The 19,142-nt window shown below is 39.0% G+C and overlaps 1 protein-coding gene across 1 annotated transcript in view; it reads right to left on the bottom strand.

Annotated features, from left to right (window-relative positions):
- TEC (tec protein tyrosine kinase) overlaps positions 1-19,142 on the bottom strand; it is a 113,610-nt gene that overhangs the window by 5,134 nt on the left and 89,334 nt on the right. Inside the window, exons 4-9 of the mRNA XM_081813162.1 lie at positions 13,697-13,751; positions 11,308-11,387; positions 9,928-10,061; positions 4,671-4,745; positions 3,745-3,916; positions 3,408-3,624 (exon numbers count right to left, since the gene is read on the bottom strand). Of these exons, the coding sequence (XP_081669288.1) occupies positions 3,408-3,624; positions 3,745-3,916; positions 4,671-4,745; positions 9,928-10,061; positions 11,308-11,387; positions 13,697-13,751 (733 nt within the window). The remainder of the gene's footprint in view (positions 1-3,407; positions 3,625-3,744; positions 3,917-4,670; positions 4,746-9,927; positions 10,062-11,307; positions 11,388-13,696; positions 13,752-19,142) is intronic.

Here is a 19,142-nt window from a genome sequence, read left to right as displayed (position 1 = left end):
TTAAATTTAATATAGCCCAGTCAACATTTACAGAAGGCAGAAATGTCTCTTTATAAATTGGATTTATCCCTGTGGAAATGTCTCCAACAAATATTTGAAAAAATGGGTAGAAAGGTCAGGAAGTTATGTGCAATAAGACATGATTATATGACTTTGCCAATTGTCATACCTAAATGAAGACTAACAAGGTCAACCTACTTTTCCCCCCTCCCATTTCTATTCTTATTAAACTGTCAGATTTTCTTATTGATAATGACAACATCTCTTTAAGTCCTTAATCCAGGTTCTCATTAGGTGAGTTTAATAACACACAATAATCAAAGTGATAGGTAACTGATCTTTTACCCAACAGCTTTGCTCAGTGATTGGTCATCCTGATCTCAGTAAAAACAACAACAACAACAACAACAACAAAAAACAGCCAGGTGTAACATAGTTTACCTTGTCATTTACAATGTTTCCAGTATATTGTGATATGACATATGAAATTGGTCAAACATAATTCTGGATTATTTAAATTATATTTTCTTGCCCATTCTTTAAGGGTAAAAGATTCAAGAAAACAGTTTGGTAAAAAGACATAGTATTTCGCAGAAGGAAAACATGATAACAATATTTTTAGTGCCATATCCTATGGACTAAGCTGCATTTTTGTTCCCGACACTTCTAGCATTTTATTCTCTGTATGTGGCAATTCCACTGTATGTGGCAATTCCACAGCAGGAGATTATTCCTGCTGAATGCATTTTAAGAGTCTCTTCTAAAGTTCCCCAGATTTGCCCCCATCTTCCTATGGGGATACCTTATCATTACTTCACTTCATGGTCAACAGCATTCTTTGCCCAAAAGACAGGAGCATCAGAATCTTCCCTTCAGGGGTGACACAAACCTACCATGGTGATGTCAACATCATAAGCACAAAATTATCAAAATTGCTTTCATCAAGATATGGTCTTTGTGGACAGATGTAGTCTGCCATACTCATGTAGGCATCCAATTTTCATCAGTTTTGAAAGTATAAAAAAAGAGGAAGGTACTTAGTTCACAGCTTTCAATATGACAGAGAGATGTTCTTTATCACTGAGCATAATAACAATAATGAATGTTATCTATATCACATCTATCTTACAGAGTCCTTTGCCCCAATCACATAATGCGATCTTTAAAACAGTCTTGTAAAGGAAAAGCCCAAGACCAGATGGCTTCACTGGTGAATTTTGGGATATGACACCAAAAGCACAAGCAACAAAAGCAAAAATAAATAACTGACCTACATCAAACTAAAAACCTTTGCATAGCAAAGGAAACAGTCAACAAAATAAAAAGGGAAACTACAGAATGTGAAAAACAATTTGTAAAACCATATATCTGATAAAGAGTTAAAATATAAAGTACATAAGGAACTCATACAACTCAATACCAAAGAAGCAAATAATCCAATTTTTAAAAGGAGCAAAGAACCTGAATATACAATTAAAAAAAAAAAAAACCACATACAAATGGCCAACAGGTACATGAAAAGGTGCTCAACATCATTAATCATCAGGTAAATGCAAATCAAAACCACAATGAGATGTCACCTCACACCTGTCAGGATAGCTATTATCAAAAACACAAGAGATGGGCGCCTGGGTGGCTCAGTCATTAAGCGTCTGCCTTTGGCTCAGGTCATGGTCCCAGGGTCCTGGGATCGAGTCCCACATCGGGCTCCCTGCTCGGCGGGAGGCCTGCTTCTCCCTCTCCCACTTCCCCTGCTTGTGTTCCTGCTCTCGCTGTCTCTGTCTCTGTCAAATAAATAAATTAAATCTTTAAAAAAAAAAAAATCTTGTCATTGTGGCAACAAGGATGAACCTGGAAGGCATTATGCTAAAGAAAGACAAATACCCTATGATATCATTTATATATGGACTCTTAAAAAAAAGAATGTAGAACTCAGTATGTTCTGAGGAGCTAATGGATAGCATAACTATAATAATACTTTATTGTTTACTTGCAATTTACTAAGAAAGTACATCTTAAGCATTCTCACCACACGTGAGGTATGGATATAATTAACTTGGCTTTGATAATCATTTCATAATGTATGCATATATCAAGTCATTATGTTGTTTACTTTAAGTATATGCAATTTTGTCAATTATACCTCAATAAAGCTGGGGGGAAAACAGTCTTGTGAGCAAACCAATATTATAACCCACCTACAATTTACAGATGCAGAAAAAGAATCTAAGAGAGATTGGGTAACTACCCTAAAACACATCTAGAAGTCAAGTCTTCCACTCACAAATATTCAACTCTTTATTATGCCCTAAGTCTAGAGATCGCATAATACAGTAGCTACAGTGTAGACTCTGGAGCTGAACTCTCTGGGTTCAAATTCTGACTCCACACTATACTTTACTATTGGTAAGTTATTTTATCCTATTTACACCTCAGTTTCCTCATCTGTAAAGTGAGAATAATAATCATACCTACTTCTCATGATTACATGAGTTGATATATGTTAATACCTATAAAAGCAATGACTGTTTAAGGTGACTGTTAATTTTTTTTAAATGTTTTGCTGCTATTGCAGAAGAAATGCGTCCATGCTTTATGACAAGAAAGTTAAAACTAAAACATGGAAAAATCCCAGGTAGAGAATCACGTTCTTTTTGGTGAAAGAATCACCTTCAAGGTTTAACAGGAACTGACAGTTCTGTCATCATGCTGAAAATAGACACATTTGAGGAAAACAGGCAGAGAAGAAAAAGAGAAAAGAAAGAATAGAGGAGATAGGGAGACAGAGTCAGGGGAGGGGAAAAATTAAGAAGTGTCTTCATCACAATACTTTAGAACCAATAATAGATTCCTTTTTCTAGTATTTTCAGGAGTTAATGTGGGCCTCCATGTTTTCCCAGTGACTTCAGAAATCAGGAAAATAAACCAAGGATTTCTGTTATGGCTTCTGCTTACATTGTGTGAGGTGGAAAAGAGTTTAGGATTTAGTAAAAGGAGGAGTCAACCCTTAACTTCCCCATTTGTCACCTTAGGTAAGTCATTTCACTTCTCTCAAGCTAATTTTCTTATCAAACAACAATGATCAGAAAGACTGTTGTGACTAGCTATCACATGAGATTCTTATGGAGATCAAATAGTTAATATATGGTAAGTTGCTTAGAAACAATGACCTATGTAGTTACATATTATTTATGCAATTGCTTATGTAATTATGTATTATATGTGTTAGATCTGATCAAGATTTTTCTGTTAAAATTATGAGGCAAGTTAAATTTACCAGGTTTAAAGATAACGGTGAAACATCGTTGAGAACAGAAATTGGATATTAATACATCATTGCTCATTTGCTGCCCCGGTGTTACAAAGGAATTCGGCCACTGAATGGGAATACGGGTGGTTAGGATTACCAGATCTCTGTGGATGAAGCTGTTTCTTTCCAGGTACTCCATCCCTTCACACACATCTTGACACATGCTCAGCAGCACATCTCTACTAAAATGACCTTGTCTCTGTCGGAGGAAATTCAGAAGACAGCCCCTTTCCATGAACTCGGTAACAATGTAAATCGGCTTCTGCTGGGTGCATACACCATAAAGCTGCACTAGCTTCGGGTGTGTCAGCTTCCTGGGAGGGAAGTCATGCATACACACAGTTACTATAGGAAAAGAAACCTGCAGGGCTATTAGCTGATGAGAGGCTACTTTTTAATGCAAAAAGAGGAACCAGAAAGAACCGGTAACTTACATCATCACTTTAGCTTCTTCTATAAAGTCCTCCTCACACATGGCACCTTCCCTAATAGCTTTGATTGCCACTTTGTACTGAGCTCTCCACTTGCCTAGCCTCACCACTCCGAACAGTCCGCTGCCCAATTCCCTCATAAAGGTCAGCTCTGAAGGATTGATCTCCCATTTTTCTGTGAGACAGAGGGGGAAAGTGATAACATTTAATAAGGAGAACATAGCATGAATCAGTGGGAAACAGAGAAACGACAACCAGTCAATGTCAAAGTTACAGGATAATACAATTATCATTAAAACATAGAACAGACTTGCAACCTATCTAAACTGCAAAAGGTGGCTTTCCAGCCTCTGGGGAGGATGTACTCCCTTCTAAGCCATCATAATATAACCAAAGTGAACAACAGAAGGCAAGAAGATGCTGAATAAGAGACTAATAATAATAGAGCTTAAAAGTACTTAGAAAAAAACTAGATCAAATACTTACTCCTTTACCATTCTTCCCCCTCGGCTTGTTGCACCCCACCCCCAATTATATCAGGTTGTAAAGAATTTAATCCTCTGTTTAAAAGGCTTTTGCTAGAAGGAACAAAGACAATCAAGTTGGATGCCTTCTTTATTACCTCCATCCTCACTTTCCTGTGATTAACCAATCAAGCTGGTGAGAACCAGAAAAGGATTTGATTTATTTTAGAAATAACATTGTAATGCTTATTTTTCACCGAGAAAGTTTTCTGCTGAATTATGAATAAGGATGAAAACAGAAAATCTAGGGTTACCATAGCTACAAGGATAATCATCTAAAACCCCATACTATAAAACTGTAAAAAGAATTCTACTATGTGGAATTCTAAACATCTGAATTGGTCTTGTGATAATGGATTTTTTTTCCTAAGGAAAATTAGCCAGTGGAACTACAAAATGAGTTACCATAGCTGAATCCTGCAGTGGTTGGTGCATTCTTCTCCTTCGTACTAACTGGGTACCGCAGTCTTGTGACAAGTCCTGGAAGTCAGAGAAAGCACTGAAATTGAATTCATCCTTTTTTTTTTTTTTTTTAAGATTTTATTTATTTGACAGAGAGAGAGAGACAGTGAGAGAGGGAACACAAGCAGTGGGAGTGGGAGGGGGAGAAGCAGGCTTCCCGCAGAGCAGGGAGCCCGATGCGGGGCTCGATCCCAGGACCCTGGGATCATGACCTGAGCCGAAGGCAGACGCTTAACGACTGAGCCACCCATTCTGCATGGGAAAGCACTAAACTTAGACACTCATGTATAAAGGCCGTTCATTTATCCACTTAGTGCTCATCCTCTGTGTACATACAGCACTCTGCTATAGCTAACAAAAAATAAAAAGAAAGGAAGGCAGGCAGGAAGAAGATGATCCTGTTCTTTGAACTGACAATTTTTATGGAACATAAAAAACTTTTTTACATATATATGTTTTTATTCACTCAACAAACATTTCCTTTTCAATACAACAGTGTTTGCCAAGCACTGAGCTAGCATATTCTTAAACATTTTTTAAAATGTTAAAAAAGGTGGGGCGCCTGGGTGGCTCAGTTGGTTCAGCGTCTGCCTTTGGCTGAGGTCATGATCCCAGGGTCCTAGGATCAAGCTCCAAATCGGGCTCCCTGCTCAGCAGAGAGTCTGCTTCTCTCTCTCTCTCCCTCTGCCCCTCCCCACTGCTGGTTCTCTCTCTCTCAAATAAATAATAATAAATAATAAATAAATAAAATCTTTAAAAAAATAAGTAAAATGTTAAAAGGTTTCTAACAGCTATTATCAATTATTATTTCATGGTCTTTTCCAATATGATCTGAACTATGAAAGGAAATTAAGGGAATTACTAGTCTATTAAAAATTAAAGTGATTCACCTTGAATAACTCAATACTAGTAAGCTTAGTATAAATATGGGGCTTTAAAATATCAACAGCTGGGACCCAAATAGCTAAAGCAACACTGAAAAAGCAAAGCAAAGCTGGAGACATAATGATTCCAGACTTCAAGCTATAATACAAAGCTGTAGTCATCAAGACAGTATGGAACTGGCACAAAAACAGACACATAGATCAATGGAACAGAATAGAAAACCCAAAAATGGACCCATAAGGTTAACTTATCTTCGACAAAGCAGGAAAAAATATTCAATGGAAAAAAGACAGTCTCTTCAACAAGCGGTGTTCAGAAAACTGGACAGCAACAGAGGAATGAAACTGGACCACTTTCTCATACCATACACAAAATAAATTCAAAATGGATGAAAGATCTAAACGTGAGATAGGAAACCATCAAAATCCCAGAGAAGAACACAGGCAGTAACCTCTTTGACCTCAGCCATAGCAACTTCTTACTAGACATGTCTCTGGAGGCAAGGGAAACAAAAGCAAAAACGAACTATTGGGACTTTATCAAGATAAAAATCTTTTTTTTTTTTAAAGATTTTTATTTATTTATTTGACATACAGAGAGAGAGCGAGCACAAGCAGGGGGAGCCGCAGGCAGAGGGAGAGGGAGAAGCAGGCTCTCCGCTGAGCAGGGAGCCCGATGCGGGACTTGATCCCAGGACCCTGGGATCATGACCTGAGCTGAAGACAGACGCTTAACTGACTGAGCCACCCAAGCACCCAAGATAAAAACCTTCTGCACAGCGAAGGAAACATTCAATAAAACTAAAAGGTAACCTATGGAATGGAAGAAGGTATTTGCAAATGTCTTATGAGATAAAGGGCTAGAATCCAAAATTTATAAAGAACTTACCAAATTCAAAACCCAAAAAACAAATTATTCCAGTTAATTTAATGTTAATCCAGTTAAGAAATGGCAGAAGACATAAGTAGATATTTTTCCAAAGAAGACATCCAGATGGCTAACAGACACATGAAAAAATCTTCAACATCACTCGGCATCAGGGAAATACAAACCAAAACCACAATGAGATACCACCTCACACTTGTAAGAATGGCTAAAATTAACAACACAGGAAACAACAGGTGTTGGTGAGGATGTGGAGAAAGGAGAAACCTCTTACACTGTTGGTGGGAATGCAAGCTGGTGTAGCCACTCTGGAAAACAGTATGAGGGTTCCTCAAAGAGTTAAAAATAGAACTACCCTATAATCTAGCCATTGCACTACTAGGTATTTACCCAAAGGATACAAAAATACTGATTCAAAGGGATATATGCACCCCAATGTTTATAGTAGCATTATCAACAATATCCAAACTTGGGCACCTGGGTGGCTCAGTTGGTTAAGCATTTGCCTTCAGCTCAGGTCATGATCCCAGGGTTCTGGGATGGAGTCCCACATGGGGCTCCCTGCTCAGTGGGGAGCCTGCTTCTCCCTCTCCTCCCTGCTCATGCTCTCTCTCACTATCTCTGTCTGTCTCTCTCTCAAATAAATAATAAATAAAATCTTTTAAAAAAAATAGCCAAACTATGGAAAGATCCCAAGTGTCCATCGACTGATGAATGGATAAAGAAGAGGTACACACACACACACATACATACACAATGGAATACTACCCAGCCATCAAAAAGAATGAAATCTTGCCATTTGCAACGATGTGGATGGAGCTAGAGGGTATTATGCTAAGTGAAATAAGTCAGTCAGAGAAAGACAAATACTATATGATTTCACTCATCTGTGGAATTTAAGAAACAAAACAGATGAACATATGGGAGGGAGGAAAAAAGAGAGAGGGAAACAAACCATAAGAGACTCTTAACGGGGGCGCCTGGGTGCCTCAGTTGGTTGAGTGCCTGCCTTCAGCTTGGGTCATGATCCTGGAGTACCGGGATCCAGCCCCACATCGGGCCCCCTGCTCAGGGGGAGTCTGCTTCTCCCTCTCTCTTTGCTCCTCCCCTGCTCATGCTCTCTCTCTCTCTCTCGCTCACTCACTCTCTCTTAGAAAAATAAGTAACACTTTTTTAAAAAGAGAGAGAGAGGCTCTTAACGATAGAGAACAAACTGAGGGTTGATGGAAGGAGGTGGGGGATGGGCTACATGGGTGATGGGTATTAAGAAGGGCACTTATGATGAACACTGGGTGTTGTATGTAAGTGATGAACCACTTAATTCTACTCCTGAAACCAATATTATGCTGTATGTTAACTAACTAGAATTAAATAAAAATTTGGGGAAAAAATGAAATAAAATACCAACAACTGGGAATACCAACCACTGGAAATCAGTGAGGTAGGTTAGACACTTCAACGTAAGTTGCTTACAGCACTAGATTTGAAGAAAGGCAGATATCTCTCCTATGGGCATACATAGCACTCTGTGTTTCTTCGATTATAGCATATCTCACAGTAACTTTAAATTGTTATATACTTCTCTGTCTCCCCCACCAGACGGTAAAAGATCTGAGAGAGACAGGATCAATGACTATCTAGTCCACCATAGCCTCCCTAGAGCCAGGCACAGTTCCTGGCATGTAACAGGTACTCAAGTCATGTTTGCTAGATGAGTGAATTTAGATAATGGTGAAGAATAAAATTTATACAAGAACACACACACACACATACACACAAAAGAAAGAAAGAAGGGAATGTGAACACTACAAAAGAAAATAACAGAATAAGAGATAAGAAAAAGTTCTTTGGGGGATAAATTGATATGAAAGTAGCTCTTCACATGTTAAACACAGAGTTAACATATAACCCAGCAAATTAACTCCTAGGTAAGTCACCAAGAGAAATGAAAGATATTTCCATGCAAAAACTTGTACACAAATGTTCACAGCAGCATTACTCATAACAGCCAAAATGTGGAAACAACCCAGATGTCTACCAACTGATGAATGATGACAAAATGGATTAAAAAAAATTAAGAGTGGATTATTTGTCAATAAAAAGGAATGGAGTGCTTATACAGGCTACAATATGGACAAATGTCAGAAACATTATGTTAAGTCACTCAAGCCAGTTACAACAGACTACATATTATATGATTCCATTTATATGAAATGTCCAGAACAGGCAAATCTATAGAGACAGCAAGTAGATTACTGGTTGCCAGGGGCTGGACTGATGAAAGGGGGCTGAGGGGTGATAGGTGATGGGTACAAGGTTTCTTTTGGGGATGATGAAAATGTTCTTAGATTATAGGATACTTGGCACCACTCTAAATATACTAATGACCCATGAACTGTATACTTTAAATGGGTGATTCTTATGATATTTAAATTATACCCCTATAACTGTTCCTATCATTATCTGAGAACATGGGCATAAATATGGTTTCTGGTTTTGGTGTTTGGTTTGTTCCCACTCTGGTAGTAAGTATAGCAGAGATTCAGAAAGATGGAAAACTTGTCCAGGACATGATTACTCTAGTCTTTGGAATCCAACAGCAGAGCCCTAAGCCCTGGGCTTGTCTGCTAGCTTCTGCAACATCTCTGACATAGACATATCTTGGGTTTTAGTTTCATACAGTTAAAGAAAGGAAACTATTCAATGACACTTTTCAAGATGGTAAGGCAGATTTTATTTAGGACCACTGTGATTTGGTATAGGGACCACAGCAATGGGATTTTAGAGTTCGAGAGAGATTGGGTTCAACTCCAAATATAGCACGGACAAATGGGAATTTATAGACAAAGAGCAGAGTTGGAGTCCGTGGATGGAAAATTGCTAAGAGAAATGCTGGGGAGTGGGGGGTTCTGGGATACACCTATCTAAGAGGATCTTGCTGAAGACAAGCCAGGGTAACCAGACATCACCTGGTAGAAAATAAGAAATCTGATCAGATACTGTGTGTGAGCAGATATCAGATGTTAAGGTGGGACTTCTGGTTAAACTGACTTGGCAGGGTTCTTGCTAAAAACTGGATTTTACGAGAAAGTGCACAAATGGGTCTAGGAGATGGTTCAGGAGTCTGACTAAAGCTTGGTCAAGCAAAGAATCTTTGTCAGTACCACAGGTATAAATCACAGAAATGTGAACATTTATCATATGCAACAAGAATAACTCATGTCCTAAGGTCAAGACAGCTTTTTATGAGACTTAATATTATTTCTATTTTTTCTTTGTATATATCACTTCCTTATTATGCAATAATTTTAAATTAATCATATTCTATAATTAACTATAAATTGAAACTGCCCAAGGAAGAATCCATCACAATGTCTGATCATTTTAATCACTACTCTATATTTGAAAAATGTTTTAATAGATCACTTACCTGCTGCATTGTGCTTATGATATTCAATAATCTCAGGAATTGAACCAAATGCATGTTTTTCTGCCAGATAGTACTTCTTTGGGGATGTTGTTGTTTCCTTTATATGATAATGCCTGAAACCTGACGAGCCCTCACTGAAACAAAAATCCAAATGTGTTAGCACCAAGTTGGAATAATGTAACTTCATTCTTAAGATGTTTTCCACCAGGCAACCACAGGTCCCTACATATAGCCCCTTCTATTCTCTGCACAACTTTTATTTTTTCCCCATGTTCTTCTTAGCTTTGCCTTTCACATTAATAGGTGGAAGTTTTTAAAGTGGTCACTGATAACATACTTGGCCCTTGCATGAGATTATGAAAGAGAAGATTTACCAATTCCATTTACCAACAGTTAAAAGTCTTAAAATAGTTATTAGCTGACTACTGTTCTTTGTCCCTGCTATTGATGTAAACTTGCAAACATCTAGAAGACTTATGCTTCTAAAAATGAATAAGCTGACTTATAAAAAGTGTACAAATTCTATTTTAGATATCTTCTTAGAACACAGATCTCCTCAAGTCATCTCTTGCTAAAGATCCTTTCAAGAGAACTCCCTCTGCTCTTAAAGCTCCTTGACATTGACGTGAGCTGACCTCTACTTTTATCTCGTAGGGTTCGCTTTCCTCCCTCACCCCACCCCTCCCGTTCCAGCTATAATACGCTTTTGTCAGTTCCTGGAACTCACAATATCCTCACTCAATTCTGGGTCTAGGCAGTTTCCTAAATCAGAAACACTCTTTCCCCTCCCTCCAACTTCCGCCCTCATCACCCATCAGGTCTGGCTAGATGTCCCCAGACTACATTTGTGACGAACTGGGATATCTCTGGGCTGTGTACCACCCCCCACACATACACACATTCTCTCCAAGCATAGGACTTACTCATGTACTACCATAACTGCCTCTTTGCTTGTCTGAATCCCCCACTAAGCTATCAGAAGGCAGGGTCAGTGCCTACTTTGTTCACTGTGATATCCTTAGTGCTTAGCGCAATGCACAATAATTATTTCTTGAATGTTGCTAAAATGTCTATAGACATTCTCAACAGATATATATACATATATATGTACACACGCATACACATATATGTATATGTATATATATGTGTGTGTGTGTGTACATATATATGCATGTATATGGAAAACCATAAGAAAAATTACCAAGTATAGGAAATATGGATATAAGGAAATATGAATATAAAAAACAGGACAGACTTCAGAAATCAAATTTAGATTTTCTTATTTAATGCTAAAATGCAGCATATTTTTTGAGATTTAGGAATCCATACAAACTATATAAAAACTCTTAGAGAGGGAGAGATGATTGATTGAGTACTTACCCTCCAAACTTTGTATAAAGGGAGACTGTGTACATGCCTGGTTGACTGGAATCCCTTACCATGAAACCACCTTCTTTATCCTAAAATCCAAGTTAAGAAAAATTTTTCAATCCAATAACAAGTATCAATGCCATAGGGAAGATTCAGGAAACCAATCTTACAATTTCATGATTATTCCTTGCCTAGAAAATCTGCTTTGGAGAAGCACAACTTACCAACAGCACGCAACTGTATGACTTTCCCCTTCACTTTACTGTGCTATGAGATTAGTTCAAGAAAGTATTCTCACAATTCCCCACAATCACAAATCCTCACACACACCAGCATGAGACATTTCAGCAAGATATCTCTCAGGGCCCTTCCAGAAACAACAGACAAGATGTTGCAATTCCTTTAAGTTCTGGACATGTGGGGAAACAGTTACTGAAAAATGTATTTCTTAATAACTGGGTTTCATTTCATACATTTTTCATATTTGCTATAAGCTTTGAATCCTGACTCAGTATCATCTTCTATCCACATAGGATTTTTCCTGTAAATATCTCAGTGCTCTTTATAAGAACATTTTTTAAAAATCCTAATTCCCCTGGAAATCAATGTTAAATATCATTGTTCACAAAAGGAGAGATGGAAGCACAAGTAAACCAAGCAGGGAAAACCAAAAGATGAAACAACACAGAATGACTAAAAGGTAGGTCCTTATCAGGTTTTAAGCCAAACAGCAAGAAACAGAAGCTAGCAACCTCCAATACCTCTCCACCAATAACACCACCATCAGTCTCCAGCTCTGAAATTGCTTTAAAATGAGAGTGTGTCTAGTAGTTGAAAACCAAAATAAATTTTATTATTAAGACAATGAATTAAATAAAGCCCCACAAATAAATTGGGTAAAAACAATTAGGTACAATCAATGATCATAACAGTTCACCGATCAGTAAAAAGTATAATAGCTACCATATATTTATTGAGAGCTTACTCTGTTTTAGTAGGTTCTAATATGTGGATTTACTTAATCCTCAAAACAGTCCTATGAGACAGGTACTACTGTTAACCCCACTTTATTTCACAGGTAGGGAAATGGGGCACAAAGAGGTTGGGTAACTTGCCCCAGATCACACAGCTAGTGAGTAGCAGAGCCAAAATTTGGACCCTAGGTTTTCTAGCTACCCACTCACCTACAGCTGCCTCTCATTGTGGGGTCACCAGTGAGGCATATAAGGATTATGTCGGGGAGTAGGTGTGGTAACATATCATTTGAATCAAGAAGTCACCTTCTTTTGCTCTCAACATAAACTACAGAAATAAATACTACCACCTTGACTGGTGGTGATAAGCAGGAGATAAAATGAGAAAACATGGGTTTAAAAAAAATTGAGAACTATTACTAAATAGAATAACTAGATCACAAATGCAGAGAATTATACAGATCGTCATCTAACCCAACCTCTTCATCTTACAGGTGGGCGAAACAGACAAGAAAAGTCACAACTAGATTCAGGTCTCCTTACTCAGTCCATTGCAGCTTCCTCTATACTATATCTTATCCTTTCATTTTATCTCTTTTTAAAGTGTAAGAATTTTAGTACATTTATTATGTATTATTATTTGGCACATTTATCTCTAAAGGCAACTAAATAGTTATTAAACCTTCATTTATAAAAGATATCATGTAATATTGATGTAAATTATTTTTAAAAAGCAACTTCAAAAACTAATGATGTATGGTATGTTGGCTAATTGAATTTAAAATAAAAAAAGTAACTTCAAACAAAAAGGAAAAACACATTTAAGGACTAAAATCAAGGTAGCAGATAATAAATCAGTGAGAAAGGAAGTAAAAAAAGTGTTACCCATGGCTTTACCTATTAGTATGGGTTTAATTGTCTCCCCCTCACAAAAGATACATTGGAGTCCTAACCCCCAGTACTTCAGAATTACTTGAGAGTTACAGATGGAATCGAGTTGAAATGAGATCAGTAGGCTGGGCCCTAATCTAATGATGGAATCCTTATATGAAAGGGAAATCTGGACACAGAGACAGAGGTGCATGGAGGGAAAAAAAGGCAGGATGCCCAGGACAGATCCCTCCCCCTCCCTCACAGCCGTCAGAAGGAGCCAACCCTGAGGGCATCCTGATTTCAAACTCTAACTCTAGAACCATGCGACAATACATTTCTGTTGCTTAAGCCACTCGGTGTGTGGTATCTTGTTTTGGCGGCCCCGGGAAACTAATACTATACCGATCCTCAATTTTACATGATTAAAAAGAAACACTTATATCACCCTATTTTTGAGGCTTTAGAAACAGGTATGTGAAATCACTTCTCAGAGATCTGTTACAATTAATTTGTGCTGAAACCAAACCCACAAAACAAGTACAAACACTTACTTCACTTCTGAGGAGCTGCTCTGCTTTGCTTCTATTCGTATTTCTGCAATACCACCTGAACAGAAAAAGAAGAACCTTTAAGGCCTCCGGTGTTTTAAATTATTTTTTATTCTTTTTAGGATTAAGGTAATACTGCCCATCGATAACAAATAAAATTAATAGGAATAAGACATTACTCATAATATAGGCAACCACTAGTAACATTTGGATATATATACTTTCAGACTTTTTCTATCCACATATTCTTTTAAAGATTTTATTTATTCATTTGACAGAGAAAGACACAGTGAGAGAGGGAACACAAGTGGGGGAGAGGGAGAAGGCTTCCTGCCGAGCAGGGAGCCCAATGCGGGACTCGATCCCAGGACCCTGGGATCATGACCTGAGCCGAAGGCAGATGCTTAAGGACTGAGCCACCCAGGCGCCCCTCTACCCACATTTTTATGATGATATGCACATATGCCAACATTCATATTTTTTATTAAAGTGGGATCAAACTATACCTGCTATATCATAACCAGAATTTTTTTATATAACAGCATATGACGGACATCTTTGCAAAGCAATCTAGTTCTGTGCATCATGGTATGGACATACCATAATTTATTTAAGCTATTCTTCATTATTTAACATAAAAATCATTTCCAAATTTTCACTATTGTAATAATAGCAAGAATGAAGTTTACTCCACAAATTCAAACATGTAGGAAACATCACCCAACTTTCATTATTGTATTTAATTCAAATTAAATCTTACCTCAAGCCCCCATCCCACCAATAGGCTGTAGATTTCATCTCAGGTCATTATGGAGGCTCCCCCATTGAATTTCACAAAGGTGCCAAGTGTCAAAGAAACAGAACAAAATAGAAGAGTAGGCTTCCTGGGTCTTCTAGACAACCCCTGAAGGTCACCTGAGGCTCTACTGTAGGGATTCCACCATAGCCACGTAGAAGCGCCTGCCCCCCCACCAGGTCCAGCCACCACGCTGTACAACAAACCCGAGCCCCTGCAGATCAGTGCCCTTCTTAATCCTTGGGAAATCTTTCCCAAGGAAAGATGGAAACTGCCATCTCCCACCTCATCCTCAGAAATACTCCGCCCTCTCCCTGCTTCCCCAGCCCAATCTTTTCATGAGATTGTAAGTTGGCCAAAGAACATGAACTCAAACTGTTTTCTTTGGCCTTCTGTTTTAAACTTTTTGTTGTTGTTTGTTTTGGTCTGTTTGTTCTAGATGCCCTTTAGTGAGCAGAGAACCGTCCACCACAGTCATATTTCCTGAGGCTTACAACGTTATGAAACCAGACTGGCCCCTCTGGACATTTTAATTTCCTACCACTGGTTCAGTCTTCTATAAAAGAACTGGCACCTACTTTTGACCCAGCAAGCACCCTGAGACAAGCAAACATAAAGGCCTTCTCTGATGGAGGAAGGGAAAAATACAATGACCAAAATACAATAACAAGATCTTTTTTGGGTCTAGATTCTTTTAGGTACTTGTAGCAGCCAAACTACAATCTCAATACAATGACTGCTATTTTATTTGGAGCCTGGGGTGATTAACCAGAATTATGGGCATTAAGATCTCATTGCTGAGGACCCCACTTTATGAACTGAGACCAAGTTTAACAAAAGTGCAGTTGTAATCAATCAATTTCTGAATGAAATAGAGAGATACAATAAATGAGGAGAACAGAATGGATTCTGTCCCTAAGTTTCTCCACTGATAACAAGAAACATTTGTCAGAATGCCAAAAAAGTCATAAAAATTAATTAAGGAAAGGCAACTGGAGCTCTCGCGGTGTATTATAAACCAGCAGGACCTGAAAGATTAAGGGAAAAAAATTCTTTTTATAAATAACAAAGACCCAACCCCATATCTTCACAGCAGGAGTAAACATTGGAGGTTTAGTCTCACGTTCAGATGTAAGAAATCAGTAAGGCTGCCTCAAGAGGAAATTAACTTAAAGATAGTAAGAGAGAGAAAGAGGTTCTTTCCTCATCTAGTATATTCACAGTTCCTGGGAAGGGAAAAAGGAAATAAGAAAGAAAAGGAATCCATGGCACAAAGGGCAGGCAGGCTTTTTGAAATCCTGCCCTAAGCAGTCATTTTTATAGCATTTGCAGATTCCCCAGAAAGGATATTTTCCCTCCCTAGGATGTAAGCTCAGACCTTTAAGAGTATGTTGAAGGAAGGGAAGGAGGAAGGGGTGATGAACAAACAAATGAATCAATTCGTGGTGAGTACTTCCCAACGGTCCATTGTCGCTTCCCTCCCTCTTCTGTGGTACTTTTCACTAGGCGAGAAAGGAAAGACAGGGGTGCCTCGGCCGCGCTCATCCTGGCAGGAAGAACGCTACACACAGGCGAACGTGAAGGAGCCCCCGTGGTGAGCAGGAGCGCGGGTGCAGATGCCAGCCCCCGGACATCTTTCCTAGCCTGCCACAGACACACCTCTGTGAATAGGAGGTTAGTTAGCTGCCCTGGATGAAGGAACACACTCTACATCTAAAAAGAATGGCCTGGGATTTGCAAGTAACTGGTCAGTCTGTCTTTAGATTATCAAAACCCGATGGGAATGAGGTTTTCAGATTGGCTAGTCATTTCAAAACACTCCAGAGGAGCAGGACTTCATAGTGGTGTCTGAACAGAGAAGAAAAGGAGATTTGGGGATACTCAGGTTTTTCTGGAAAGTTCAGATGCTGGCCAAGCTTCTTGGGGAAGATGGGTTGAGTAAATCACCAAGGGAAGACAACCAGTATAAATGGAGGAAAAACAGAAACCAACCAACCAACCAGCTATAAATCTTTGCTGGTTCTCTAATTTGACCCTTTCCTCCTGAGCCACCCACTTAAAAGCCTTATCCTAGACTTTGCCCCGTTCTAAGGGCCCTTTCATGTCAGTCCCCTCCTTCCTTTAACATCTTTCCATCAAGAACATGTCCTGACCAACATCACGATCCCACTTTCTTTCCGCAGCAGCTCCTTTGACCCTCTCTGCCTCCAAGTGTTACATGGGTGTGGAGGTCAGAACCAAGTTCTGATAGCCCGGGGAGCCTCAGGCCTGGCAATCCTGAGTCCAGCCCTGTGGAGAGTCTGTTGCCGGGGACTCCTAGGCCCAAACAAACAGCAGGAGAATTCTTGATTCAATAGCTGGCAAAAGGCTTTTTAACCCTGGGGACATTTAAGATGTGTTCCAGCATGGGCTGTAGCAAAGAACAAGACAAATCTTGGCCTGGGAAGACTGGCAGGAGAGGGGGATCTCTGATGGTCTACACGGAGAAGAGGTTTCATCTTTCTCATTGAGCTAGGCATGGCCCATGCCATGTGGAATTCCTGAGCCTGGGCAGAGGGCTGGGGGATTCCCACGCCAGAGACCATACACAGCAAATTCCCTGAGTCACACAGAGGAGGAGGAGAGTCCCTTACAAGAGAGGAAATTTCCGAACTAAGATAAATCCAAAAACCTCATGGCAATGAATCATAGCCTTCATAAAATCCTTATTCGTAGTCCCATGAGTCAGGGGAGTTCTCACAGTTAGATACGGATTATCTGGTTTCCAAGCACAGACCTTCCCAAATCATCAGTTAGGTCTCAGTGAGATCACTTTAAAATTGGGTACAAGTTTTCACTGTTAAGCACCCTCTCTAATTCTAAGGATTTTGTTATATTTTTCTAAAATTTATTTAAGAACAGAGACACTATTTATTTTATATATTTTGTATACCCTTACCTATTTCTAAAACAACTTTCAGGGACTCGCATCCCTGAGTGCTATTAATCTTTTTCTAGATTTTAAGGGATACTTACATTACAGAAAGTGATATGGACAGAGGAGACAGCTTTTTCTTGGTGGTGGTGATAGTGGTTGTGTTTTATTTTATTTTTTTTTCTTTTTTCTTTTTTCTTTTTATTAACATTTAATGCATTGTTTCAGGGGTACAGGTCTGTGATTCATCAGTCTTACACAGCTCACAGCACTCACCATAGCTCATACCCTCCCCAGTGTCCATCACCCAGCCACCCCATCCCTTCTACCCACCTCCACTCCAGCAACCCTCAGTTTGTTTCCTGAGATTAAGAGTCTCTTATGGTTTGTTTCCCTCTCTGGTTTCATCTTGTTCCATTTTTCCCTCCCTTCTCCAATGATCTTCTGCCTTGATTCTCAAATTCCACATATCAGCGAGATCATATGATAATTATCTATCTCTGATTGACTTATTTTGCTTAGCATAATACCCTCTAGTTCCATCCACATCATTGCAAATGGCAAGATTTCATATTTTGATGGCTGCATAATATTCCATTGTATATATACACCACGTCTTCTTTATCCATTCATCTGTTGATGGACATCTAGGCTCTTTCCATAGTTTGGCTATTGTGGACATTGCTGCTACGAACACTGGGGTGCACGTACCCCTTCGGATCACTACTTTTGTATCTTTGGGGTAAATACCCAATAGTGCATTTGCTGGGACATAGGGTAGCTCTATTTTCAACTTTTTGAGGAACCTCCATACTGTTTTCCAGAGTGGCTGCACCAGCTTGCATTCCCAAAAACAGTGTAGGAGGGTTCCCCTTTCTCTGCATCCCCGCCAACATCTGTCATTTCCTGACTTGTTAATTTTAGCCATTCTGACTGGTGTGAGGTGGTATCTCATTGTGCTTTTGATTAGTATTTCCCTGATGCCGAGTGATGTTAAGCACTTTTTCATGTGTCTGTTGGCCATCTGGATGTCTTCTTTGCAGAAATGTCTGTTCATGCCTTCTGCCCATTTCTTGATTGGATTTTTTGTTCTTTGGGTGTTGAATTTGATAAGTTATTTATAGATTTTGGATAATAGCCCTTTATTTGATATGTCATTTGCAAATATTTTCCATTCTGTCAGTTGTCTTTTGGTTTTGTTGACTGTTTCCTTTGCTGGGCAAAAGATTTTTATCTCGATGAAGTCCCCATAGAGTTCATTTTTGCCCTTGCTTCCTTTGCCTTTGGCAATGTGTCTAGAAAGAAGTTGCTGCGGCTGAGGTCAAAGAGGTTGCTGCCTGTGTTCTCCTCAAGGATATTGATGGATTCCTGTCTCACATTTAGGTCTTTCATCCATTTTGAGTCTATTTTTGTGTGTGGTGCGAGGAAATGGTCCAGTTTCATTCTTCTGCATGTGGCTGTCCAATTTTCCCAACACCATTTGTTGAAGAGACTGTCTTTTTTCCATTGGACATTCTTTTCTGCTTTGTCGAAGATTCATTGACCATAGAGTTGAGGGTTCATTTCTGGGCTCTCTATTCTGTTCCATTGATCTATGTGTCTGTTTATTGCTAGTACCATACTGTCTTGATGATTACAGCTTTGTAATAGAGCTTGAAGTCCAGAATTGTGATGCCACCAACTTTGCTTTTCTTTTTCAACATTCCTCTGGCTATGCGGGGTCTTTTCTGGTTCCATAC

Source organism: Leptonychotes weddellii, chromosome 2 (assembly GCF_054177405.1).
Source record: "Leptonychotes weddellii isolate Sample4059 chromosome 2, ASM5417740v2, whole genome shotgun sequence".
NCBI lineage: Eukaryota > Metazoa > Chordata > Mammalia > Carnivora > Phocidae > Leptonychotes > Leptonychotes weddellii.
Note: the sequence above shows the minus strand (reverse complement) of the source record. Positions and strands in the feature narration are given on the sequence as shown.